Genomic DNA, 27,051 nt, shown 5'->3' on the forward strand with positions numbered 1-27,051 from the left:
GTTTTGAGTTAGGATCTTTTTGCATTTTGCATTTTCTTTGATTGTTGTGTCCATGTTCTCTAAGGAATCTTCTGCACATGAGATTCTCTCTTCCATCTCTTGTATTCTGTTGCTGATGCTCACATCTATGGTTTCTGATTTCTTTCCTATTGTTTCTATCTCCAGAGTTGTCTCACTTTGGGTTTTCTTTATTGCTTCTACTTACCTTTTTAGGTCTTGGATGGTTTTGTTCAATTCCATCCCCTGTTTGGTTGTGTTTTCCTGTAATTCTTTAAAGGATTTTTGTGTTTCCTCTTTAAGGATATCTACCTGTTTAGCAGTGTTCTCCTTCCTGTATTCCTTTAAGGACTTCTGCCTCTTTAGCAGCGTTCTGTATTTCTTTAAGTGAGTTAATAATGCCCTTCTTAATGTCCTCTACCAGCATCATGAGGTATGATTTTAAATCCAAGTCTTGCTTTTCGGGTGTATTGGGGTATCCAGGACTGGCTGAGGTGGGAATGCTGGGTTCTGATGATGGTGAATGGTCTTGGTTTCTGTTAGTAAGATTCCTACATTTGCCTTTCACCATCTGGTAATCTCTGGAGTTAGTTGTTATAGTTGTCTCTGGTTGGAACTTGTTCCTCCTGTGATTCTGGTAGCCTCTGTCAGCAGTCCTGGGAGTCCAGCTCTCTCCTGAGTCTCAGTGGTCAGGGAAGGTGCACAGAGGTCTGGCGTTCAGACCTGCCTCCTGGCTGAAGACGTCAGCCCGGAACGGGGCCTGTCCCAGAGGATGTGTCGCCTCTGCAGTTTACACACTCACCTGCACAGACTAGTCTCTGAGGGACCCTGGGTACAATATGGCTCTCTCATCTGCTCTGGTGGACAGAGACTTCCCGGGTGGTCACCTCTCCTCTGGCGGGGAAGGTGCCTGGATGTCTGAAGCCTGAAAAGGGGTCTGTCCCAGAAGCCATGTTGCTTCTGCAGTCTGCCCTCTCACAGGTTTCCAGTTTTTGATAAAGGTACTCAGAGTAAACTAGAGATATCTGATGTTACTTTTGATTCTGATGAGCCTACTTGAAAAAGTGCTTCTCTATTTTCTCTTATTAAATTCTTAGGATGTTTTAAAGTAGTTTTTCCTGTGCTGGAACCCCTCATTTAAAAAAAAAAAAAAAAAGATAAAAAGAAAGGGCTGGAATAATGGCTCAGTGGCTAAGGGCACTGGCTGTTCTTCCAGGCGACCAAGGTTCAATTTCCAGCACTTACATGGCAGCTCACAACTAACTGTCTTTAACTCCTGATCCAAGGGATCTGACACCCTCTCACAGACATATGTGCAATTAGAATACCAATGTACATGAAATAAAAATATATTTTTTAAAAAATGATATTTCACAATCTGTATGCTGACATTTGTTCTCCAGTTACCTGTGGGGGCTGGCTGGTGTCTCTGCTTTTCTGCCTTCAGGACAGGCTTCTGATTACTCCCGCGTATTGAGAATAGGAAAGCAGAGGGGGACTCTAAAACAGCTAACTACCGGAGATTCAACATGATTGCCTAGCTACATTCCAGATTTCTCCCGGCAAGTTCAGTTTCAGAGTAAAAACTCTAATAAATGGGTTCTGTCACTACTGTGCAGAGCGACTTGAGGGAGGATTTACTTAAACAAAAAGGCTAAAATAGTTTCCTGATGTCAGTAGTGTAAATTTTAGCCTGAGCAGTGACATTTCCAGAACTGCATCTTAAAGCTGTCCAGGGCCCTCTGACCATGTGTCCTGCATTGGTTGTAATAATTATTGCTAATCTGTGATAAGAAAATGCTCGTTTTTGTTTCAGGCGTGTTGAAGAGACTGGAGTGGCTCTTGGAACTGATGGGTTATATGAGAAACATTGCTTACCAGTCAGCACCTACGCAGAATGTGGCTCCTGATGAGGTATGATCTAGAGAAACAACGAACTTAACTTAAAATGGAAAACTTCTATTTTTTTTTTCCTAAAAGAAGATTCAGTTGCTCAGCTTTTCACTGCTGCAGCCAACACCAAAGGCCTTCTTCAGCTCACAAAGGGAAAACATTCATCTGGCTCACAGTTTGGGGTTCTAGCCCAGGGTCCATTGATCTTCGAGCTTTGGACATGTGGTGAAGTAATACATCATGAAGGGAGTGCATTGCGGAGCCAGATCTAAGACCCATGGTTCTTTTTAGGGCACACTCCCTCCCACATCCCAAAGAGCTCCTACAACTCACTACCACTTATATGGTCTACTACTTTCCTATAGCAACAACCTGGGGACTAAGTCTGGAAGCCATAGCCTTTGGGGTCATCCAAGATCCAAATTCAAACACGCTTACAACTTTTCTCCCTTTTATTTTAAGAAACACTAGAAAAAACTCTTTGGTGGCATAAGGAAACAATGACTATAATCATGTTTCTTGAGATGCCAAGACTGCCTTTAGAGAAATATTTTTAGCAAAACATGTTCTTTGATGCAAAAGACTCAAAGAATACCAGTTAGAGAGAGAACCCCAGGGTCTTCATACTGTTGTAGGGTGCCAGGCTCAGGTCTCTGACTTCTCTGGCTCATGTGACTAAAAATGCCTAGGTTGAAGAGATTGATGAATTGTGCCGGGCGTGGTGGCGCACACCTTTAATCCCAGCACTCGGGAGGCAGAGGCAGGTGGATTTCTGAGTTCGAGGCTAGCCTAGTCTACAAAGTGAGTTCCAGGACAGCCAGGGCTACATGGAGAAACCCTGTCTCGAAAAACCAAAAAAAAGAGAGAGAGAGAGAGATTGATGAATTATATGCAGAACATCTACATGTGCCAACACATGCATATGACATGACATGCATATGACAAGGTCTTCATCAGATCTGCAGTGTGTCCTGTGACACCCCAAAGAGAAGGTCTCTAGTATTGGATGATTGTAAAAACCAATACAAATGATACAATACTCGAAGCATAGCTCTGTTTCACTCTTTTAATTTTCTGTGTAGGCATTCGTCCCAGTTGAGTTAAAATTTGCATAACCTGATATGTTCTTTGGAATTCTGAACCATATATCTGAAGAGTTGTGTGTCTTTTTGAAGTTACTAAAATTTAAATTCATCAGTTAGGATCTTAAGAGACTGAGAGACTTTTTTTTTAAAAAAATGTATTTTTTTCTATTTTTGACATTTATCCACCCCCCCTCCTCAACCACCCTTCAACATCTCATTAGATGCTGAGAAAGCATTCAACAAAGTCCAATACCCCTTCATGATAAAAGTCTTAGAAATATCAGGAATCAAGACCCATACCTAAACATAATAAAAGCAATATACAGCAAACCAGTAGCCAACATCAAAGTAAATGGTGAGAAAGTGGAAGCAATTCCACTAAAATCAGGGACTAGACAAGGCTGCCCACTTTCTCCCTNCCTATTCANTATAGTACTTGAAGTCCTAGCCAGAGCAATTAGACAACAAAAGAAGATCAAAGGAATACAAATTGGAAAGGAAGAAGTCAAAATATCACTATTTGCAGATGATATGATAGTATGTATAAGTGACCCCAAAAATTCCACCAGAGAACTCCTAAACCTGATAAACAACTTCAGTGAAGTAGGTGGATATAAAATTAACTCAAACAAATTCTTTCTCTACACAAAGAATAAACAGGTTGAGAAAGAAATTAGGGAAACAACACCCTTCACAATAGTCACAAATAATATAAAACACCTCGGTGTGATTCTAACTAAGGAAGTGAAAGAACTGTTCCACATCCCATACCTCCTCCCTACCCCCTGTCTCCACATGGATGTCCCCACCTCCCACCCCACCTGACTTCTAAATTTCCTGGCACCTTCAGTCTCTTGATGGTTAAGTGCATCATCACTAAATGAACACATATCCAGCAGTCCTCTGCTGTATGTGTGTTGGGGTCTCATATCAGCTGGTGTATGCTGTCTGTTTGGTGGTCCAGTGTTTGAGAGCTCTCAGGGGTCCAGATTAATTGAGACTGCTGATCCTCCTACAGAATCGCCCTTCTCCTCAGCTTCTTTCAGCCTTCCCTAATTCAACAACAGAGGTCGGCTGCTTCTGTCCATTGGTTGGGTACAAATATCTGCATCTGACTCTTTCAGCTGCTTGTTGGGTCTTTCAGAGGGCAGTCATGATGGGTCCCTTTTTGTGAGCTTTCCATAGCCTCAGTAATAAGTTTCAGGCCTTGAGACCTCCCCTTGAGCTGGATCCCACTTTGGGCCTGTTGTTGGACCTTCTTTTTCTCAGGCTTCTCTCCATTTCCATCCCTGTAATTCTTTCAGATAAGAACAATTATGGGTCAGAGATGTGACTTGGATGACAACCCCATCGCTCACTTGGTGTCCTGTCTTCCTGCTAGGGGTGGGCTCTATAAGTTCCCTCTCCCTACTGTCTGGGCATTTCATCTGGTCCCTCCCTTTGATTTGTGAGAGTATCTCACTTCCCAGGTCTCTGGTGCATTCTGGAGGGTCCCCCCAACCTTCTATTTCCTGAGGTTGACTGTCTACATTCTTTCTGCTGACCTCGGGGCTTCAGTCCTTTTCCCTCACCCAATACCAGATCAGGCTCCCCTCTTCTCCCAACTGCCCGCCCCCCCCCAACATCCACCTAACAAATCCCTCCCTCCCTCCCTCCCTCCCCACTTTTGATTACTTTCTTCTCTCTTCCAAGTGGAACTGAGGCATCTTCACTTGGGCCCTTCAGCTTGTTGACCTTTTTGAGTTCTGTAGACTTTATCTTGGGTATTCTGTAGGTTGTTTGTTTGTTTGTTTGTTTTGGCTAATATGCAGTTAGAGAGTACTCTCAACAGAGCACATGAAAGCACCGTCTCCTTTACGTGGCTGTATCATTCACGTCCTTTTGGGTCTGAGTTACCTCACCCACGATGATATTTTCTAGTTCCATCCATTTGCCTGCCACTCAGGATGTCCTCGTTCTTAATAGCTTAGTAGTACGTCTTTAATCTCAGCACTTGGGAGGCAGAGGCAGGTGGATTTCTCAGTTCAAGGCCAGCCTGGTCTACAGAGTGTGTTTCAGCACAGCCAGGCTACACAGAGAAACTCTGTCTTCAAAAACAAAAACAAACAAACAAACAAACCCATAGTTTTTAAGAGTCTTTGCTCTTTCTGATTTCCTGAGCTTTTATTAGCTTTCTATTTTCTTATCCGCGCCCCCCCCAAAAAAAACCTCAAAACATTTAGCATGCAAATTAGCTGGAAAAGGTATGATTGAAATCACAGTAATTCGGCATCTTGGAAGTGTCCCCATTACCATGTCTAAATTTTTTACAATTGTCTAATGTAGCCTGAAGATTGGATTATGGACAGTTTTTTTAATGTCTAAAGATAAACTTTTTATTGTTTAAATTAAAATGTTTCATATTTTAAAAAAACATTTTGTTCATATAATAACTTCCTTAGCTTATTTATCTATTTAAAAACACCAAAAATGGGGAAGCATTCAGATGTTGATATGATTAAGAATAAATTATATTTCTCTTGAAATGTTGGAGGAATAATCTGAAACTGTTGGGTCCTCCCTCACACAAAGAAAAATCAGAAACCTTCCAAAGCCCAGATAAGCTCTTCAGTTGGCATGGAAACTAAGTTTTCTGTTCCGTTCAGTTCCTCTTCTGGGGCAGCAGGAGTAGTGGGAGAAAGGGAAGACAGCCTAACATCATGATAGAGGCTGTGTTTGTGAACTTGTGTAACTTCGAATAAAACATATGTTCTCACATTGCTTCTATTTTCTTAACAGGCTTTGGACTTCCTGATGCTGATATTTGCAGCCGCAGTGGTGGCATGGGCAGACCATGAGGCCCCCCTTCTCCTTGGCCTTAGTGCCAGTTGGTTGCCATGGCACCAGGAGAATGGCCCTGGTGGGCCAGCAGCAGCCTTGCTTGGCAGGAGTCCGATGCACAGAGTCACTGTGCAAGAGATTCTCACTCAGCTCCCCAGGAGCATGCTACTGCTGCTACAAAAAGAGCCATGGAAGGAACAGACCCAGAAGGTGAGGGGTGGCAGCCACCTGCTTAGCAGGACAAGAGGGTTTTTGTCTCCAGCAGTTCCTGCTGTGTGATGGAAGTAGGAATTAGATGAAGCTTGGATCACACCAGAGGCTTGCATACTCATCCCCAAATATCACACTCACAAGCCATGTGATAGAGGCAGAGGCCAGCCCAAGGTCCAGACAACTGACAGCAGCAACAACTGGTTTATAGTGAGGGGGCCAGCTAGAGAGAAAGCCTTTATCTCCATCCATTTATTGAGTGTACGTGTATTCTTGATCCTGGTTGGAAAGGATACATTTTACCTCCAACCCTTGAAGTCAGGACACAGAGGCAAACAAACTCAAGACTCTCGATGATATGCTGTATGGGATATGAGGTAAGAAGTAAGGGAGGAGTTTGGGCTCATCTGCCGGGGTGGTTCAGAGAGCATTCCAGGGGAAGTATGGCCTGGTAGTGTAGAACTATGACATGGTAAAGGTTCCGTTTGCTTTATTCTGTCTCACTATGTGTACTTGCCATAGCTGGCCTGTTGTAGATCCCAAACAGGATCTTGTTAAAGCCCAGTGTCATCAGCCCTGAGATCAGGAAAACAGAAGCAGCACTTTCAGGGTTGGTCCTCATGTGTGCAGCCTCTCAGCAAAGCACATGGTCGGTCCTCATGTGTGCAGCCTCTCAGCAGAGCACTTGGGTCGGTCCTCATGTGTGCAGACTCTCAGCAGAGCACATGGGTTGGTCCTCATGTGTGCAGACTCTCAGCAGAACACATAGGTTGGTCCTCATGTGTGCAGACTCAGCAGAGCACATGGGTTGGTCCTCATGTGTGCAGACTCTCAGCAGAGCACATGGGTTGGTCCTCATGTGTGCAGACTCAACAGAGTATATGGTCAGTCCTCATGTATACAAACTCAGCAGAGCACATGGGTTGGTCCTCATGTGTGCAGACTCTCAGCAGAGCACATGGGTTGGTCCTCATGTGTGCAGACTCAGCAGAGTACATGGTCAGTCCTCATGTGTGCAGACTCTCAGCAGAGCACATGGTCAGTCCTCATGTGTGCAGCCTCTCAGCAGAGCACATGGTCAGTCCTCATGTGTGCAGNCTCTCAGCAGAGCACATGGTCAGTCCTCATGTGTGCAGCCTCTCAGCAGAGCACATGGTCAGTCCTCATGTGTGCAGACTCAACAGAGTATATGGAAGCACCAGGTCCTTTACTTGGCTTTACCTGCCTCTGTCCTGTCTCTAATACAGCTGATTGGAAGGAAGATTCTTTTCTGAATTCTGTTTAATCAAAACTGTATTTGTATGATGTTGAAAGCTTTAAACTAGTAATTTAAAAACATTTCTGAATCATAAACCTGGCTTATCTACGCCTAACCGCACTGAGTGTCTCAGCTGAAAGGCCTTTCACTGTTAAGCAGGTAAGTGTTAGGAGGCTACCACAAGATTTGTATTTCATGTTCTAGTTTTAACCAAAATAAACGTGCTTTCTTCTGTTATTTCCACACTGGGACACTGTTCACCTTGGATACAGGATAGACATCTTAAATTCATTGTGTATTTGTAGTGACTATTTACTAGTAAGCTATAAAACAGGAAGGAAAATTTATGAACCTATGATTCTTGGCCTAAATCCATATGGAACCATTTAAAGATGGTATAATGCAGAGAAAACCACTTGGCAACTGCGTATAGCTCTGTTCAAATCTTGACTCTGCTATTATTCAAAGGAAGTTGACTCGAATCGGGTCACTTAACCTGTCGGAGCATTTCAGAGTGACTAGAGATAATGTTCATGATAAACAGAAGTTCTCTGGGCCCATGTCTACCGTAAGCTTTCTAAACAAGGTCTTAGTATATCTCCGTGTGGAAAGTGGGCTAGTTTGTGAGGCCTGTTGATCAGAGGGGTATCTTTCACCCCTGTTTCATCTCTGCACCACCTCCACCCTCATGCCATTCCCACTCTCCCTGCCATTGCTACTTCTCCAGCCTCTACAGGAAATGCTTCAAGACCTTTGCACTTCTTCGCATGTATGCAGGCCCAAGAGACTGTCTGCTCTCATGCTGATGGTGGGATTTACTTCACTGGCAATATTCTTTTTCACCCTAGTTCATTGACTGGCTGTTTAGCATCATGGAAATTCCTAACGACGCCTTTGCAGCAAAGTCCAAGGATCTTTTGAAAGGTATTACTTCATGCTTTATGCCTCATCAGGAGGTAAAACTATTTGTGATAAAATGGAAGAGCACTGTGGGCACATGATCTCAAGAAAATGTCCTTACTATGGCATTTTAAGTCAGAAAGGTGAGGTAAAAAGGAGGGCCAGCACCATTAAAATTAACTTTTAGATAAGTGGTATTAAATATCCTTATAATCGTAAAATCATTAAATTTTGCAAAATTCAGAAAAGTTTAAATATGGCCAACAGAGATCCGGAGTTCCAGAGACAGTCCTGATGATATCCATAAGTTTGTCTTTATCCTCTGCATGAGGACTCTTCTAAAATGTCTGTAATGAGAAACAACTAGGAAATGCGCAGAGACTTCTCATTCACCTGTTATGCTGTAACAACACCTACACTAACTTCTAGTAACAGTCGCTGCTGCTCAGTGTTTTGAGAAGGGAACTAGGTATTGACCGAGCTGTCCAGCACTTTCAGTCCCACACTCCTCCACGCTCTGGCACAGTGTGACTGTAGCAAACCCCAAATGTGGAAAGTTTTTCTGAAAGTTTTGTAGACTTCTAAACTCAGCTATGAGGTGTGATCTGGCCATTGGCCTCATGGCCTGAGATGGCTCATACTTGTCACCTGTGTCTTGGGACTTAAGGTTCTGGAGCCAGCAGCCCCTGCTGATGTCCTTTGCATGCCACAAGACATTGCACTGAGAAGTGCCCTTCCCATTGGCCTACCCTGTGACACTTTATCCAACTTGGAGCCATAACATGACCATATTTTACATATTTTTTATTACTAAACAGGCAGGAATTCCGGGCAAATGGGAAGCTTGTAGATGAAGGCCAGGACCTCGGTGTGATTCCAGTGCAGCACGGAGCTTCACTGTGAGTCAGGCCTGACTTATTCATTCCTAGGGACTTGCTGATAGGAGTCCCTGTTTGTATGCCGCAGGGAGTTTGAACCAGTGATGGTTGCAAACATATGCTATCTTCAGTTACAAAGCTACCAACTGATATCAATAAAGAAAACCATAGTCATTGGCTTACTGGAATGACCTGGGTTCCCTATATTCCTTTACATTTTTTATTTTACATAACATCTGAATATATTAATATTCTAGAGTAAGATAAGAAATATGTAGTAATTACTAAACGTGTTCATAAGAATTTCTCTACTTTTAATTGTTCCATGTGACGCATAACACAACAGGAAATCCATACATTACAGATACATGTCCAGGTAAAATTTAGTGTGAGTACACTTGCTTCATTGATCATAAGAGATGATCAGCCTTCTTATAGGTGTGAGGGCTTCTCTTTAATTAAACACTTAATGGAGATAAACTGGTTCGTGTATAAAAGAACACAAAGTTAAAGTAAATTGTTACAGAGGCAGCATCTCGTGTAAATAGTAATAACATTAAGAAAGACAATTATCACTAGCAAGCCAAACATCAACAGTTCTGCAAAATTTCCTGTTTATTGTTTTGACACCTTTTAGATCAAAATGAACTTCTCAGACACATCATAGCTCTGTCAAGTGCATCAATCTGTCCTGTGTTCTTGTTCTCCTAGCCACCCTGCTGTCCCTGAGAGTTCTCCCAGAGTTTAAGAAGAAAGCTGTATGGACCAGAGCGTATGGTTGGTGACAGTCACAGGAACCGGCAACATTCTCCACTGAAGGAGACAGAGCAGAGAAACAGAAGCTTTTTAGGTCTGCTGTCTGAGATCGGTGAGAAGTGATCCTCACTGCTGGAGGTCAGGAGAAGACAGCTACATACTGACATCTCACTGTGTGCGTGGTCAGAAGGGAGTATTCCTTGGGTACCTGGCATTTAAAACTGAAATAGAACATGACTTCTATATGGACAGAGTTCATTGTAAAAGTCATCTTTTCTTTGTGAAAACTGGAGTATATTTTCTCTTTCTTGAGTTCTAGTAAAATAATCTTATGAGTTCTGTGCAATGTGACTTTTATTTTTATGTGTGTGGGAAGATTTTACCAGTGAAAACAAAACATACAGGTGACAAAGATGTGATAATCTACTTTCCATGAAGCCATGTCATTGAGTTAGACAAGTTTTATTCTTGATAAAACACCCACTTAGAGAACTGCTAGGCACATTCCAATCACTAGACATGACACTGACTGGTACCCAAGTTAGACTCATCAGTGATAGGTGGAATTCCCATGCTGGGTTGTCATGAGTGCAAGTGAAAGTTATCCAGTTCACAGCGTTAGTGGCCACAAAGGAGACTATTAGTTCACAAACCAAGAAATTCAAAGGTTGGTCTGATGAATCCTCTGATGCTGTGGTCTCTTTCTCTGGAGAGCATGCCTCCTACTTAGCAAAATGGCTGCCAGCTATCATTTCCAAGAGTAAAGAACAGTTCTTTCAGGAGAGCATTTGAAATGTAAATGAAGAAAATATCTAATAATAATAATAAAAACAACAGTTCTTCTCCACACAGGCATGGCAGAATCAATCCTGGGCAGACTCTAGGAATACATGTAGGTCTTTTAACAAGTATTTGGTCCCTAACAGGTGGGATAAACTTAGTGGTTAGGCCTGAGTCCTGGACACAGAGGAGGTAGCCCCAAGCAGACTTGAACTGGGTTTCCCTGGGAGAAAGATGATAAGATACTAGATCAGCAAAAAGGGATAAATATCTCCTCAGAAGATCAATCTTTTTATAAGACTGGAAACCTCTTCACCAGAATATTAGTGACCTAAAGACTTAAAGTATTAGTGGTCTAAAGACAGTATCATGGTTTCAGCTCTGGCAGTGGCTAGAGACTCAAGCAGCATTATAATTTTGATGCTTGTTAATTATTGTGACTTCGACTGGGGCCCAGTCTTCAACCAATCATCTAAATACACAGACAGGGGATCATTAGGAAGGAAAGTCATGGCACTGAAGTGAAGCACATTTGTGTCTGCCACACAAAGACAAGTGCCTGGCCTTTCACAGACACCATAGGACTGCTGACACTCACGGGTGGCATGTATCTACTTGTTGCCCCAAAGGGTACCGAGTTACAGCAGCACTACTGGTTCTAGTTTCCAAATATATAATTCCTTCACAGATTGGACTACGAGGAGATAGTTTAAGCCAAGAGAAAAGAGGAAGGTAGGCGCAGTGTATACCAGCTTGTCTTCTCCTTCCCAGTGTATTGCTGTGTATGGCCTACCAACTGGAGACTGAAAGTCATCTAGCATTTACTGTTGGGTACCAGATTGTGAAAACACTAGACGTTTCATTTTTCTTAGTTTGTCTGGAGTCTTGCAACAGTACCATGGGGAACATTGCTTTCGGCTTTAAAATGGAGCAAAAATACCTATTTCTACTGCACCAGACATCTTGGCTCCCACTTTAAGGTGCACATCTGCTAAGAAAAACACCAGGCCTTTGGTACAGGGAAGCCTGAGAGCAGTGTAACAGACCAGGTTTTTCCGCATGCATTAAAGTGCTCTGGGTTCCAGAGTACCTTAGAAACACAGGAGACAATGATTAGTGAAGAGGAAGTGGGCGCTGAAGACATTTTCTCATTGTGAATCAGCAACCAAACATTTGCTGATGCCCAAGGAATGAGAGAATCTGCGTAGACTTCATATTTCAGATTTTTTATGTCTTTTCAGTCCAGTTTCTTCTCAAACCTGGTGTTTCCTCCTGTTCCTCACAGGAAAACAGAAGTTTACAAAAAGAAGGAAATAAGATAGTCCTCAGTCCTCTCTTGCCGCGTTCTTTGTTTTGAGCAGTCATGGATGGACAAGTCATGTGGCTCTCTGGCTATTGGTCCTCCAAAGAGTCTATATTGGTAACACTAAAGTCTAAACCCAAAGCTGTGCCACTGAGATAATACTAACCTCCCCCGCCCCCCCGATTACCTGTGTGACCTCAAGTAAGAGGTAAATTGTTCGGTCTAGATGTTTCACTTTGTTTTACACAAATAGGAAGCTGCTTCTTTAGACCATGTTAGTAACTACATAAAGGACGGTTTTGTTAAAAGCCTTCTCCTGTCAACTTTTGAAAACACAAATTGCCAAGACAAAAAGTATTTGGGCATGCACCTGTGTGGGGTTGAAGCTACCATACGCATCTCAGAAGTATCCAAACACAGATTGGACTGGAAAAGTGTACATTTGGCACACAGATGGGTGTCTGTGCAATTATCTAAAATCATGGTACAGTCAAAATCACTCCATAGTAACCAAAGAGCCACCTTCTCTATGGTGTGGCCACACAGCAAGGAGGCATCCATCTGCATCTCACACTCAAAAGTCACTTGTCACTTAGCATCCTGATGTTAAGCTTTTTGATTTCTAGACTCACTCAATTTAATAATATTTTGTTGCAGTAAACTAGACTAAGTGAGCAGTAGTTACAAAAGGTAACTGCTCTGCTGTATGCAAAGTGGAGAGGTGGAGAAGCCACTTTGAAATTCGGGAGTAGATGGTGGAAGAGTTTAAAGATGCTGAACTCATCCTCTTCATCAGAGCTGATAAGTAGCCCCTATGCATTTGAAGAGATACCTCGGATCATCTGTGATGCAAGATCATCTCTCAAAAGAGCTCAAGGATGCATTCTGTCAAATCTAAGAAGTCTAATTGTCTTTCTATCTCTATTAGCTGTAGCTCAATTAGCAGTGTTCCTGATCGAGAGGCTGATCCAGTCTACAGTTCATGCCTATACTAATCTTATTGTCTTGGCTAGCATCTTACTCTTGTACATCCAAGTCTCCCAAACCCTAAAACATAAATTTCTGTAGTTTTGACAGCCAAGTTTTATAAGGTAGGGATGCACTTCATGACACATGAGCAACCTGAACTAAGATACAGGAAGATGTTTAATTTTCTGGGTATATGTAATGTTCATGGTTCTAAGGGCAGGGGAATTTGTCTATCGAGTATGTTATCTGAGAATCAAAGGCGACTTTTTACCTCATCCCCTTCATATAAATCTGCTAGTTGTGAGTGCAGAAGTTAATCAATTGGTTTCTCAAGTCAATTGAATTTACTCCAGTGAATCTATTTCTCATTAACATTACAGGAAAACAGAGTGTTCAAACTCACTACGAATGTAACTTGTATAAAGCCCACAGCCCTGGTGAAGCAGTGTCTGCCGCACCTGTTGGGGATTTGTTCTTAAAGCTCAGTAGCTTTGGGGTAGATTTCTGCCAAGTTCTATGTTCTTTTTCACTAGCAGATACCCAGTGTTGTATTTGCTGCAGCTTAAACCGCCAGTCCATCTTCTCACCTGTGCAACACATGAGGTATCACATGTTCTTCTGTTTGACAGAAAAAACTCGGAGGATGTCTTTTCTTTCTGTATAAAGATGGCTGTAGGTGAAATACATACCTATAGTGCAAAAGGAGTAAGGTTGGTTAATCATTTCTCTGAAAAGATCCATGGTTTTAGGACACGGGCAGAAGACTGTTTGAATTCTAGGAGCAGCCACAGTTAACAAGGAAGGCTCAATTAGAGCACATGAACTGTCCAGATTTTACACAGAAAGGCAGTGCAAGCAAACCCTTCCAATTAACTCACTCTAATGCAGGATCCCCCATCCCCACTTTGGTAGCTTTCATCGCTACCTCGAAGCTCTCCCCCTCCTTTATTTGTGGTCTCCTTAAACTTGAGAGCTGTTATCTCTCAGATATGATTATTATCTTGATAATTTGTGAAGGGTAGAGGCAGGAAAATGTAAATAATAGAAGTCTTTTCCCCACTTTCCTGGAAAACATTTAATTGATCAAACTTGTTCAAATATAGTTTTCTATCAGCCCACACTACCTCCAGTTAATTTACTTTTAAATAACTTTACTCTTTGATTTCAGGTTTTGTGTTACTGTACCTATTAGTGGGTTCAATGTGTTATTTCCACACGTGCATGTGAGATGCATTCATCAAATCTCACAGCCCTTCTGCTGACTTCCAGCTTCACATAATTACTAGTCAACTTTCATCTCAGTTCTTAAATTTTCACACATAAGCAAGAACATTATAGCTGGCCTTGCTTAATATGCCCTGTTTCTCTTCATTGTTCTGGAATAACAGGGATTCAGTCTTTGTGGCTAGATGCCCCACTGTGTTAGCATGCAGCATATTTTCTCTATCCATCCATGCTGACAACCTCCTGGGCCCCACATCTTTCTATTGTGAAGAGTGCATTCTTTTCCATTAGCTGCTAACTTCACTTCCTTTTGCCCTCTCTCTGGGGCAGCTGGATCATATGGTAGTTCTATTTTTAGTTTTTTTTGAGGAACTTCCACACTGTTGCAGGAGTAGCTGTACTAATTTGAATTCCTAACAACAGTGGTTTCTTTTTCTCCACATCCTCACTAGCATTTGTTTTTGTTGTTGTTTGGTTGATAGCCTGCCATTCTGACTGAACTTAAATGACCACTCACTGAATCTGTTGCCCTAGTGATTAGTGAAATGGAACATTTATTTCATAGTTCTTGGGTGTGTGTGTGTGTGTGTGTGTGTGTGTGTGTGTACTTTGTAAGTGTATGCATATCACAAACATATTTTCTAATTGTACTATTTATTTCGTATTGAATTTCTGGGGTCTCTATACCTTCTGAAGAGTTGGCAACTGTTCTCTCACACTCTGTAGGTTTGCTGTGTAGAAGGAACAAACTAAGGAAAGACTGCCGATTTTCATGGATTGGCAGGAGTCACTAACTGTCCTTAGTGCTCAAAGTGATCTAGGGATGCAATCTCCATCAAAACACTGTTGTCATTTGATGTCTGTGGCTATTTGATGCCATCTCATTAATTCTTGCTTCTGTTCTCTGAGCTATTGGTACCTCATTCAAGAATTATCACTTGTACCATATCTTGAAGTCTTCCACTGGTACTTAGAGTTTCAGGTTTTGTGTTAAGGCATTTGAGTTGATTTCTGTGTAGGGTGAGGGTTGGGGCTCATGTGTCAGTCGTGTGTGTGTGTGTGTGTGTGTGTGTGTGTGTGTCGTGTTCTCCTAGTGCTGTGTATTTCATGTGTATTGTTATTTTTGGCATGCTTATTTCTGGATCCTCTATCCTGTCTCACTAATAAATGTGCCTTTTATGCAGTACCTTACTGCTTGTTACTGAGCTCTGCCTTATGTCTAGAAATCAGGTGTCTATGCCTCCAGCTTTGCTCTTTCTATTTGATTCAGTAGCTTCTGGGTTTGCATACTAATTTTATCGGTTTTTGGTGGTGCTGTTCTGGGCATCATGTCTTTTGCTGTTTTATTCTTATTAAAATTATTTTCTTAAAAGCATATGTGTTTATGGGACTTACACATGTGATTGCTGGTACATACACCATGTGTGTACATGTAGTGGCTAGAGGAAGACTCAGCTCTTGGCTGTATCACTCTCTGCCTTATACCACTGAGATGAATGGGGTCTCTCCCTGAACCCAGAGCTGGACTAACAGACCACAAGGCCCAGCAATTCTCCCTCCAACAGCCCCAAGTGTGTAGCCATGCCCAGATTTTTGGTGGATGCTGGGGATTCAAATTCAGGTCCACATGCTTGTGCAGCGTGACTCTTACCCACTCACTGACTGATGATCTCAGTCCTGAAATGACAACAGTGTTTTGATGAAGATTGCATAGAATCCCTAGAGCACTTTGAGTACTAAGGACAATTAGTGACTTATGCCAATCCATGAAAACAGGCAGTCTTTCCATCTTCTAGTATCTGACGTTTCTCTCATCAGTGTTCTGTACTTTTTTGTAGCAGAACTTCCTTAGTTTGTTCCTAGGTATGTTGTGTGGCTATTGTGACTTAGATTTCATTCATAAAATTCTGCCTTGGCAAATTCATTATGTGTGGAAGAGCTTTAAACAAAGAAACAAAACAGAAAGTAAAGTCCCGAGAAGACAGCCCCAAGTAGCATCAAGTGTTAGAAGAACTGATTTGAATGAACTTGGAGATCTTCATGCAAGAATATTAGAGAAGAATGTGGAGTATGTTATATCCAGCTTAGGTACTGCCCACATCATATGTTTCTTTTGTTGACATTGTCCTCCTGCCTCACTCAATCTGTCTCTCTCCTAGTAGTTCTGGTAAAGTCTTTATTCATGCCCCCCACCCCACACACTCAGTTGCTTAGACTCTCTTCTTTCCTGTGTATCTACCTTTTCCTTCTCTTGTCTAATTGTTCTGATTAAAGTGAAGATGACATTGAAAGAGAGCAAGGAGAGTGGACATCTTGTCTTGTTTCTGATAAGAAAGGAAAGACTTTGTTTTTCAACATCCGGGATGGTATTAGTTGTGGGCTTGTTATATTTAACTTGTTTTTCTATTTTATCATGAATGGATGTTGAACTTTATCAAATGATTTTTCTATACCCACTCACATGACACTTTATATCATGTGGTAGTTTATTGATTTGTGGAGGTTGAACCATTCTTGCATCTGGGAATGAAGCCTACCTTCTTACAGTGTATGATCTTTCTGATACACTAGTACTTTGTTGACTGGAGCTGTTGTTCTATAATTCCTTCTTATTTCCTATAAAGTTTTGAGAATGGTAATGCTAGCCCAAATGATTACCTATTAATGCAAGAAGTAGTAGTACTGGTTACTCTGAAATCTTGGTAAAATTCATTAGTGAACCCATCTCATCCTGGCTTTTCTGCACCAGGAGATTGATTACTAGTTATTACACCCAGTTAATCTATTCACGTTTTTCTATATTCTATTGAATTTCCATATCCTGTTGGTTGAATTTTGGTAGATCATTTATATCCATTTCCAGATTTTCCAATTTAATAACAGGTAGTTTTTCAAAATAATTTCAACCAATCATCTGTATTGGTGTGGATTGTACTGTCTCCTTTAATGTTTATAACTTGATTTCTTTGGATCTTCTATTTTTGGAGGTTGTTCTAACTGAAAGGTTTATCCACTTTTGTCTTTTCAAGTAAATAACTAGCTTTGTTTCACTGATCCTTGGCACTTGTTATTTTATGTTTCATTTCTGGTCTGATTTTTATTTCTATTCATACAGTTACTTGGGATTTGGTTTATTCTTGCTGTTCTTAGTCCTTGAGATGCATGATTATATTGTCTATTCGAAATACTTCTTTTTAAAATATTTTTGTTCATTGTTCTTTATATTGTTGTGTGTGTGTGTGTGTGTGTGTGTGTGTGTGTGTGTGGTGGCCTTTTGTTTGTCTGTGGGAGAAAGTGAAAGCAGGGTGTAGCCAGCACCTGATTAAGCTTCTTTGTGGTCTTCCTTGGGCCATGTACCCTGTAGACAGGAGCACTAACTGAAGCCTTAGCATTGCTCAGGGCTGCTGCAGTCTACCCCTGTGGTCAGAGAAGCATTAGACCACAGGTAAGTCTTGTCTTACCCTGTAAGTGACAGGCATCTATGCTTAGATTTGTGGGAAGAAATGGTTGGTCCTCACGCTACTCTCTACTAGGCCTACCTTGGTCTCAGAGGTCAAGTTTTCCATCCCCTGTATCCAACATAGCTTGTTAGGACTCTGTTCATTCACCCTTAGCCAGAAAGAGATTCCCCCACCCCTAGTGGTGTAGATGGCATGGCAGCACTTGGATATTTTGTATCTATTGCTATGCCAAGCCTTTTAATATCACAGTGCATTAGTTTCATCCAGTAGTTTGTTGTACTCACCTCAAAATGCAACTCCATACATCTTTCTTAGTGTTTTCTTGTGCAGCAAAGTGCTGGATGTCTCTACTCATACTTCTTATAAAGCCATCTTGAAATATCACACGAATATAAGTGTGTGTGTGTGTGTGTGTGTGTGTGTGTGTGTGTGTGTGTGTGTGTAGTTTGTTTTTCTTTTGGAGACAGTGTCTCTCTATGTGGCCCTGCCTTTCCTGTAACTCACTAAAGAGATCTCCCCGCCTCTGCCTCTGAAGTGCTGGGATTAAAGGTGTGTGTCACGGAGTGTAACTTTTTAAAAGATCTATTTCATGTGTTCATAAGTGTTTTACCTATATGTGTCTATGTGTACTATGGACATGCCTGCTGCCAGAAGAGAAGGTATGGATCCCCTGGACCTGAAATTATGGATGGTTGTGAGCTGCCATGTGGGTGTCCAGGTTCTCTTTAAGAACAGTAAGTGCTCTTAAGAACTGAGCCATCACTCCACTTCCTACAACTGTAAGTTTTTGTTCTAAAGTTTCTCTTGAGCCTTTATCACCAACTTCCTATTTGCCTGCTAAGGGGTGCTAGCATGTAGCATGTAAAGCCAAACAGAAAACAAAATGGGTATAAATGGGAAAAAATAGCTAATCCTTCACTTTTACATTTTATATAATAGTTGTTTCCTCATGGTCAAAATGTCTGTAATCCATGCATCTTGCAAGCATATTTTCTGCTAGTAGCATTGTTTTTGTTGTGAAGTGAAATTGTGTAATACTTGGTTTCGTGATGCCCCACAAAAAGCACCAGGGGCCTTAACTAGACAATCAGTTGACTGTGCTGGGCTTCCTCTTTTGTTCCTCTCCATTTACTAGTCTGTGTAGGACAATGACTGTATAAACCAACACACACATGAAGAATGTCAAAGAAAATATCTACTTACCTATGAAGAGCATCATGAGATACAGCTTCAGCATATAAGGGAAATAGGTGGATATGTCAAACGGAAGCACGGTGGAGTTTGTGCCAAATGACTCAAAATAAGGCAGTGACTGATAGATGGTGAATGCTGTTTAAAGAAAAAGGATCATGAAGATTCCCTTTCTGGGTTATAGAGGTGTAGGTGCTTGTGTTTCTAAGGAAGGAGATTTTGAATTGACACTAACAATTTTGTGATCATTGCTGAATCCTTTAGTTAAAGGTTCAGCTTGACACATAAATCTGTGACATGATTGTGTATCTTAAATTGTTCTAGCATTCTTGTTAATTATTGCCCATTGTGCACTGTGCCATTGGTTGAATCCACACAGTTCATGCTTACATGGAAAGATTATATAGCACTTCTTAAAATGATGAGTTAAAAATACATCTGTCTCCCCGCTCACAAATAGGGAGACAGTCAGGATGGGAAGTGCTGCATATTATTTTCTTCTTGGAGTTACATGACGCATGTTTAACATAGTGAAGACTCTGAGCAGTTTTGCAATAATGAAATGGATCACCCATCATTCTATCACCATTACTGGCCTTAGGATATCTGTTTTCTTCTCAGAACTAGAAGTACTTAATACAAATTTGGAGGAACTCTGTAGGAAATACTGACATAAATTATTCTGTGGGAGGAGGCTAGTTTAGTTTTAGGGACATAAGAGGATCCATGAAATTATATCACATGTATAGATTATTTTTATATAGCATTTCATGCAGTAAGCTGCTGCCACCAGGAAAGCGAAGTAAAAGGATTTTTGCCTCACATGTATCAGTGTTTTGCTTGCATGTATGTAAGTGTACTGCATGCCTGCAGTACCTGTGGAAGCTGTAAGAGCGTGGTGAGTCATCTGAGACTGAAGTTATAGACAGTTGTTAGATGCCATTTAGGTGCTAAGAACCAAACCCATATCCTCTAGAAAAGTAGCCACTGCTCTTAACTGCTGAGCCATCTCTCCAGCTCTTTGATGCATTGCTTTTTATAACAGTTATTCTCTAATTATTTCAAAAACGTGTCGCGATGTGATAAAGTTGGAAGCTGAGGCAGATAGATACGGGATAATTGGCATCGATGCAGGGCTGCGAGTGGACATTAAGCATGCCATTAACAAGAGCAGCCTCCAAGTCTTGAACATCTGACATAGGAGTAATCACTTGGATATTTATAGGAGCTGTGTTTATTTGTTGAATTTATCAGACATGAAAAATATAGCTTTAAAATTAAATAAAAAAGGAAAACAAAACAAAAACAGAAAACTTAAATAAGAGTTATTAACTTTATTAAAGTAGTTTTCCTTCCATGCAGAGTTTTATACGCTGGAAGGTCCAGCACAGGCAAAGGGAAGATTCCAGACTCCCCTTCTCCACTACCTGGAGTTATAAGCATCATTAACACTGAGCCATGTGTGTGCCTTGATTTTCTTCTGCTGATACTTCAGTTGTTGAGAGAGTGATTTACAATTTTATGAAAGAGAGGAGATTGTAGGGCATCCATATCAAAAGAGGCTTCCCTCAACAGGGAAGCACTTAGAATACTGAATACCAATAACAGATGTTTCTTATATACTTATTCATCCCTCACTTGTAGGGAAAGAGTCCATTATACAGTCTTTAGAAAAAAATTAACTCCTTATTTTGTTAATATAGTTTTAATTGAAAAAAATCACAATGTATATATTTATGGATCACAGTGTGGTGTTTTGATATATGTATATATAATGCTGAATGATAAAATCTAGTATTCAACATCTTGTATTTTTTAAAGTGAGATAATTGAATTTACTCTTTTGGAAGTGTACACAGTTATCGACTGCACTCACTCTGCTATACATGTCTTACAATTGTATTTCTCCTAATGTAAACATTATACTTTTTTCAACATCTATTCCTTCTGTTCCTTATAGTATTTCCATATGACAAGTAAGTGTTCTTAGCAAATCTTCCATGAATGAAGAATTTCATTCTTAAAGAATGGGTGACTGGGTTTTAATGGTTTATAAAACATTATTCTCTAGATTTCCTGAAAATGTTATATTTTAACAATTCATTTTAAAACAATAGAAAATTTTAAATTTTGACTTATTGTTTCTAACCATTAGTAAATATTGAAAACATATGATGTTCTTTTATATACTAGTCTTTATATACTCACAATTATTGGCAACAGCACCCTTTATAATGTCTGTATTTTTCTGTAGTTACTTTAACATGCTTTTTGCATTATTTAAAATTTTTAATCATGACTTTCAGAAGAAACTCCCTGCAGCCTATCAAATCCTCTACTGGGGGAAGTGTTTGTTCTTTGCTTGGCCTCAAGTACTTTGAAAAGTGCTTACTTTAGTTCCTTGATTTTTGCTTTATTAGTACAGGCAATAGTTGATATCCTGTTCATTGGGCATGTATACTGGTGCACATGAGGAAGGAAGCAAGAGGTAGACACCTGTGTGTGCACATGGAACTAGTCTAATAAGGGACATGCAATCAAGAAGCATACAGATTTCTAGTTGCAACTGAGATGTGCCCTATAAAATAATAATCCGTGATGCTGTACTGGGGAACTATCTTAGTTTAGTTTTCCTCTGAAAGTGGATACTCATGGGATGGTAGTCAAATGGTCACTGGCAGAGATCTGATGGAGATGGTAAGAAACCCTCTAGCCAGAGATGACCAAATTTCTAAGTATTAAAAAATTAAAATGTAGGTTCTGTATCTGTTAAACCCAATTTGGGGATCTAAACAGACTCAGGGGTGAAATGAGTTGCCCCAGACTCATAGTTAATGACGTCAAGGACTTGGACCCTGACACTTCTTTCTATCCCAGTATGTTGTACTTTGTGTAGGACCACCTCCACTTTGAACTTTAATGCTCTCTCTCCCTTACTCTCCCTTCTTCCGTCCCTCCCATTCCTCCTTCCTCTCTCTCCTCCCAGTCTTTGTGACAGGGCCCCTCTATGTATCCTTGGCTAGTCTGGAACTCTGTGTAGACCTGGTGTCTGCCCCCAGTGTTACAGGTATACCCCCATCACACCCCACTGAACTTTGCTTCTTAATGGTTTGCTTCTTTGAAGCAAGGAAATAGACTGGGAAAGTTAACATCAGTAAGCCAAGAACCATTAAAAAAAATAGCAATTTCCCTATCAAAAAATTAGTGATCAATTATAGCTCAATAGTTTATATCAGTCAGAAATACAACAGGTCACTTACCTTCGACAAGAACACACAGAGGGTAAATTGGCATCCAGATTGTTTGACTGAGCCATGTCAAGACAGCATAAGATGTCCCTATGACTGACAGCATGCTGTAAGTGTACCTGGAAGGAGACAGGTAGTTCGTAAGCATTATTTGCTGCTGCTGTCTGGGAAATAAGAGAAGAAAGTACATTATTACAAATTAAACACTGGAATGAAATTGGAAGTGGGAATTACATGCTTTCTTTCCTATAATTTAAGTAAGGACAGGGATTAAAATGGTGTATTGTTGTGGGGGGAAACCCGTGTCTCTCTGGCTTATCTCATGGGGTGGATCATAGATAATTATACTGCTGAAGAGAACAAGAATATAGCTCTTACCTCCTCCCAAGAAATTACCACTATAAGCTTCCATGATTAATGACTTCAATTTTATTTAAAAGCCAAGCTCATTTTATGCAGCAACAGTTAGGCTTCTTGAAAAGACAGGCCTATTTGCACATATTTTAAAAGATGATGTTATTAAAACACAACCCACAAATTCATATCTACCATCCCTCTGTATCTGCAGCTTTGCCCAGCTACACAATCAGAACTGGTCTTAGAAGCAGGTTTGAGGTACAGTAAGTAACTTTAAACCTGCTAGTGCAAAGTATTCAATGTGATTTTATTTCTATAAATAAACCAGTGGACTCTACACTTCAATGTCAGAATTAACAAAATGGCCTATTGACTCACAAACTGCTTTTCCTTTCTTTCTTCTTTCTTCAGTTCAGGATCCCAGCCCATGAGATGATAGAACTCACATTCAGGGAAGGTCTTCCTCAGCTACACTCTGGAATTTTGTAGGAACACCCAAGGGTGTGCCTCCTTAATGCCCTTGGAATCCAATCAAGTTCATCATATCGGCCATCATAGTAACTCGCTAATACAGATCAAGATCTATTTTTTTCTTTTGTTCTTTGTGGCTTTGGTGTTCTAAGAGTACATTGTCAAATACAACTTGATCTTTTGCATGTAGTATCCAGTTGCCCTCTTGTCTTGTAGAGAAGATGATATTTTCCCCATTGATTCTCTTGGGACCTTTGAAAAACTTAACCCAAACTAGAAGAGGTTATCTTTGAACTGGCAGCTCTGTTCCCTGACTGGTCCATGAGGTAGGGTCACACATGTAATAATTGCTGCGCTGTAATAAAGTCCTGAATTGGAAAGAGTGAGACCAAGTGTGTTCTTCTAAAAGTTTGATTCATCTAAGTTCAGGTTTCTATGTGAATTTTAAGATCAGCATGTCAATTACTACAAGAAAACCAGTTGAAATTCTAACAGGGCTTTCAAAGACTGCAGATTTACTTGTGAGTACTGGCATCTGCACAATATTAAGTTCCAATGTAGGATGTGTTTCTATTTATCTTTACTGTACAAGGTCTGCCTATTTTTGCTGAATGTGTTCCTGAGTACTCTATTCTGTTGGAGATAGAAAAGGTTGGTTTTGTTATTTCATTTTCAGGTAGTTCACTGCAAACATAGAAATGCAGCTGATGCGTATTAACCTGGTGTTGTGTTGTACAACTCTACTAAACTTGTTGGTCACCAACACTTTTCTCCCATCTGGAAGCCTTTTACATTTTTTTCCTAATTGCTGTGGCTAGGAATTCCAATACAATGTTGAACAGAGTGGCAAGCATGGATGTCCTTATCAGGTTCCTAGGAGAACAGCATATGGCTCATCGTTAGCGCTCATGTGAGTTGTAATCTTTTCACAGGCAGCTTTAGCAGATGACTAAGATCCCTGCTCATTACTTTCTTTAATCTATTTCACAGTAGATTGAGATGATGTGTCTATCCTCATTGTGCAATGAGAGAAACAGTATCAAAAGGAGAGCCCAGAGGTTTTACTACTGGCTATAAGGGAAACAAAAGCTTGTATGTGAGTGCTCATGGCATATTTCTTATTGCCAAAAAAATGGGAATAATGTAAATGTGCATCAACTATGAGGATGATCCAGGGCTTGGTTGATACAATGGAATATTATTCAGCCACAAAAATGCCATGAAATACCATTACATGCTACAACACTGTGTTGAGAACAAGGAAAAAGAGGATGGAAACAAAAGACCACCTATCCAATGATTCCATTCACAGGAAACACAAAGTAGGACCACCTATATCGTACAAATATGGTTGCCAAGGCCTGGGGAAGGAATGAATCAGGAGTGATATGTGCATATGGGCATAGATTTCTAATGGGTGATTCTTCAACTGAATAATAGTAGTGGTTGTACATCTCTTTGGGTATACGGAAACTCACATTTTTTTTTTATTATTTTCTTTATTTACATTTCAAATGCTATCCCGAAAGTTTCCCATACCCCTCCCCTCACCTCTGTTCCCCTACCCACCCACTCCCACTACTTGGCCCAGGCCTTGCCTTGTGCTAGGTCATATAGAGTTTGGAAGACCAAGGAGCCTCTATTCCCACTGNTGGCCGATTAGGNCATCTTCTGCTACATATGCAGCTAGAAACACAAACCCAGGGGGTACTGGTTAGTTCCTGTTGTTGTTCCACCTACAGGGTTGCAGCCCCCTTCAGGTACTTGGGTACTTTCTCTAGTTCCTCCATTGGGGACCATGTGTTCCATCCAGTAGCTGGCTGTGAGCATCCATTTCGGTGTTTACCAGGCACTGGCATAGCCTCACAAGAGGCTGCAATATCAGGGTCCCTTCAGCAGTATCTTGCTGGCATGAGCATTAGTATCTAGGTTTGGTGGCTGATGATGGGATGGACTCCCGAATGGGGTACTCTCTGGATAGTCCATCCTTTCATCTTAGCTCTAAATTTTGTCTCTGTACCTATAACCTTTCATGAGAGTTATGTTCCTTATTCTAAGGAGGAATGAAGTATCCACAAATGGTCATCCTTCTTGATTTTCTTCTGTTTTCCATAATGTGTCTTGGATATTCCAAGTTTCTGGGCTAATATCCGCTTATCAGTGAGTACATATCTAGTGACTTCTTTTGTGATTGGGTTACCTCACTAAGGATGATATCCTCCAAATACATCCATTTGCCCAAGAATTTCATAAATTCATTGTTTTTAATGGCTGAGTAGTACTCCATTGTGTAAATGTACCACAGTTTCTGTATCCATTCCTCTATTGAGGGACATCTGGGTTCTTTCCAGCTTCTGGCTATTATAAATAAGGTTGCTATGAACATAGTGGAGCATGTGTCCTTATTACCAGTTGGAAGATCTTCTGGGTATATGCCCAGAAGAGGTATAGCTGGATCCTCCGGTAGTACTATGTCTAATTTTCTGAGGAACTGCCAGACTGATTTCCAGAGTGGTTGAACAAGCTTGCAATCCCACCAGCAATGGAGGAGTGTTCCTATTTCTCCACAACCTCGCCAGCATCTGCTGTCACCTGAATCTTTAATCTTGGCCATTCTGACTGGTGTGAGATGGAATCTCAGGGTTGTTTTGATTTGCATTTCCCTGATGGCTAAGGATGTTGAACATTTTTTCAGGTGTTTCTCAACCATTCGATATTCCTCAGTTGAGAGTTCTTTATTTAGNTCTGTACCCCATTTTTTAATGGGTTTTTTCGAGCTTTTGGAGTCCAGTTTCTTGAGCTCTTTGTATATATTGGATATAAGTCCTCTATCAGATTTAGGATTGGTAAAAATCCTTTCCCAATCTGTTGGTGGCCTTTTTGTCTTGTTGACAGTGTCTTTTGCCTTACAAAAGCTTTGCAGTTTTATGAGGTCCCATTTGTCAATTCTTGATTTTACAGCACAAGCCATTGGTGTTCTGTTGAGGAATTTTTTCCCTGTGCCCATATCTTCGAGGTTTTTCCCCACTTTCTCCTCTATCAATTTCAGTGTCTCTGGTTTTATGGGAAACTCACATATTTTATACTAAAAAGTTAAATTGTTAAATAAAGTCATCATTTATGAGAAGGCAAATGGTTTGCCCAAGATCATGTATCAAATAAATAGTGGAAGTTGGTTTCATCTTGCTGTATCCTCTATGTCCCCAAATCATCCCATGATACTTTACTACTACTTTTAATGTGAAAGTCATTTTATTCTGTTGAGTTTATCTGAGAATGGATACTGAGGTAGATGGGCCCATATTACAATATAATAGAAGGCTGTGGTTCCTAGGAAGGAACCAATGCCTTGTATAAATAGGAAGTCACAGGCTACAAAAGTCCTAGCATAAAATGTTATATATGAAACATTAAATAACTTACTAAGTACATGTACAATCTTTAGGACTCAACCTATTGCTGAGGCTATATTTTAACTTGGCCACATTATTAACAATAGGATAAAAATATCAGAATGAAATACCCAATCTCAGCCACAAAATAGAGACTCTTTTGGGGCCTGCTCCCATCCAGATATTTGAAGCAATAGCAGCTCCTGGGGATGCCACAAAAGGACTAAGTTAGCCATTGGATCCCACTAGAAATGGAGCAATAAGAAAATGCCTCCACAGGCTGGCCAGATGGAGGCAGCTCTTCAGATGAGGTTCCCCCTTTTCCCAGGGGCCAGGTTGACAAATGATGCTAACTATGATGCCAACTTTGTGGTTTCTGACAAGTAACGAACAGCCATTATTAAAACAATCCATGCTAGAAGAATGATAAGGTCCCTTCTATTAGTATATAGCTATGAGGTCATTTCAGATCAGTGTCATGGCAAAGCCCCGTGCTGGGGACCTGGGGACTCAGGTTTGCACTTGAAATACAAAGATTGGTTCTCATTTTCCTTCATATGCCCACTATGGAAAGTCCTACATGTACATTTCAATTTTCCATATAAAACAATATGCAGTGAGGTGTTTCTGTCTCGTTCATAGTAACCAGTACGAGCAGTTATTACTCATTTCACTAGAGCAATTTACCCTTGTGTTAGCAGATGGATTGATGATTGAGACAGGGTCTCACTATGCAGTACTGGCTGGCCTGGGGTTAGCTGTGGAGGCCAGGTTGGCCTTGAACTGACAGAGATTCACCTATCTTTACTTCTGAGATTAAAGGCATATCCCACCGTGCCCAGCAATTTTGCTTACTTA

General features: G+C 40.8%; 2 protein-coding genes across 6 annotated transcripts in view; one reads left to right on the top strand and one right to left on the bottom strand.

Annotated features, from left to right (window-relative positions):
* Positions 1-10,138, top strand: part of Focad (focadhesin) — a 324,827-nt gene extending 314,689 nt beyond the window's left edge. For 2 of the 3 annotated variants that reach the window (XM_029539699.1, XM_029539698.1), the window contains 4 exons: positions 1,814-1,911; positions 5,754-6,005; positions 8,112-8,187; positions 9,753-10,133. In XM_029539699.1, the coding sequence (XP_029395559.1) occupies positions 1,814-1,911; positions 5,754-6,005; positions 8,112-8,187; positions 9,753-9,826 (500 nt within the window). In that variant the 3' untranslated portion in view covers positions 9,827-10,133. Of the gene's footprint in view, positions 1-1,813; positions 1,912-5,753; positions 6,006-8,111; positions 8,188-9,752 lie in introns of all 3 variants that reach the window. The other variant, XM_021199728.2, reaches the window with a different exon arrangement.
* A 240-nt stretch (positions 10,139-10,378) lies between these two features.
* Hacd4 (3-hydroxyacyl-CoA dehydratase 4) overlaps positions 10,379-27,051 on the bottom strand; it is a 30,168-nt gene continuing 13,495 nt past the window's right edge. Inside the window, exons 5-8 of one of the 3 annotated variants that reach the window (XM_029539701.1) lie at positions 21,986-22,092; positions 18,738-18,863; positions 13,437-13,538; positions 10,379-10,800 (exon numbers count right to left, since the gene is read on the bottom strand). In XM_029539701.1, the coding sequence (XP_029395561.1) occupies positions 13,456-13,538; positions 18,738-18,863; positions 21,986-22,092 (316 nt within the window). In that variant the 3' untranslated portion in view covers positions 10,379-10,800; positions 13,437-13,455. Of the gene's footprint in view, positions 11,850-13,174; positions 13,539-18,737; positions 18,864-21,985; positions 22,093-27,051 lie in introns of those variants that run through there. The other 2 variants (XM_029539700.1, XM_021200856.1) reach the window with 2 other exon arrangements.

Source organism: Mus pahari, chromosome 6, assembly GCF_900095145.1.
Source record: "Mus pahari chromosome 6, PAHARI_EIJ_v1.1, whole genome shotgun sequence".
NCBI lineage: Eukaryota > Metazoa > Chordata > Mammalia > Rodentia > Muridae > Mus > Mus pahari.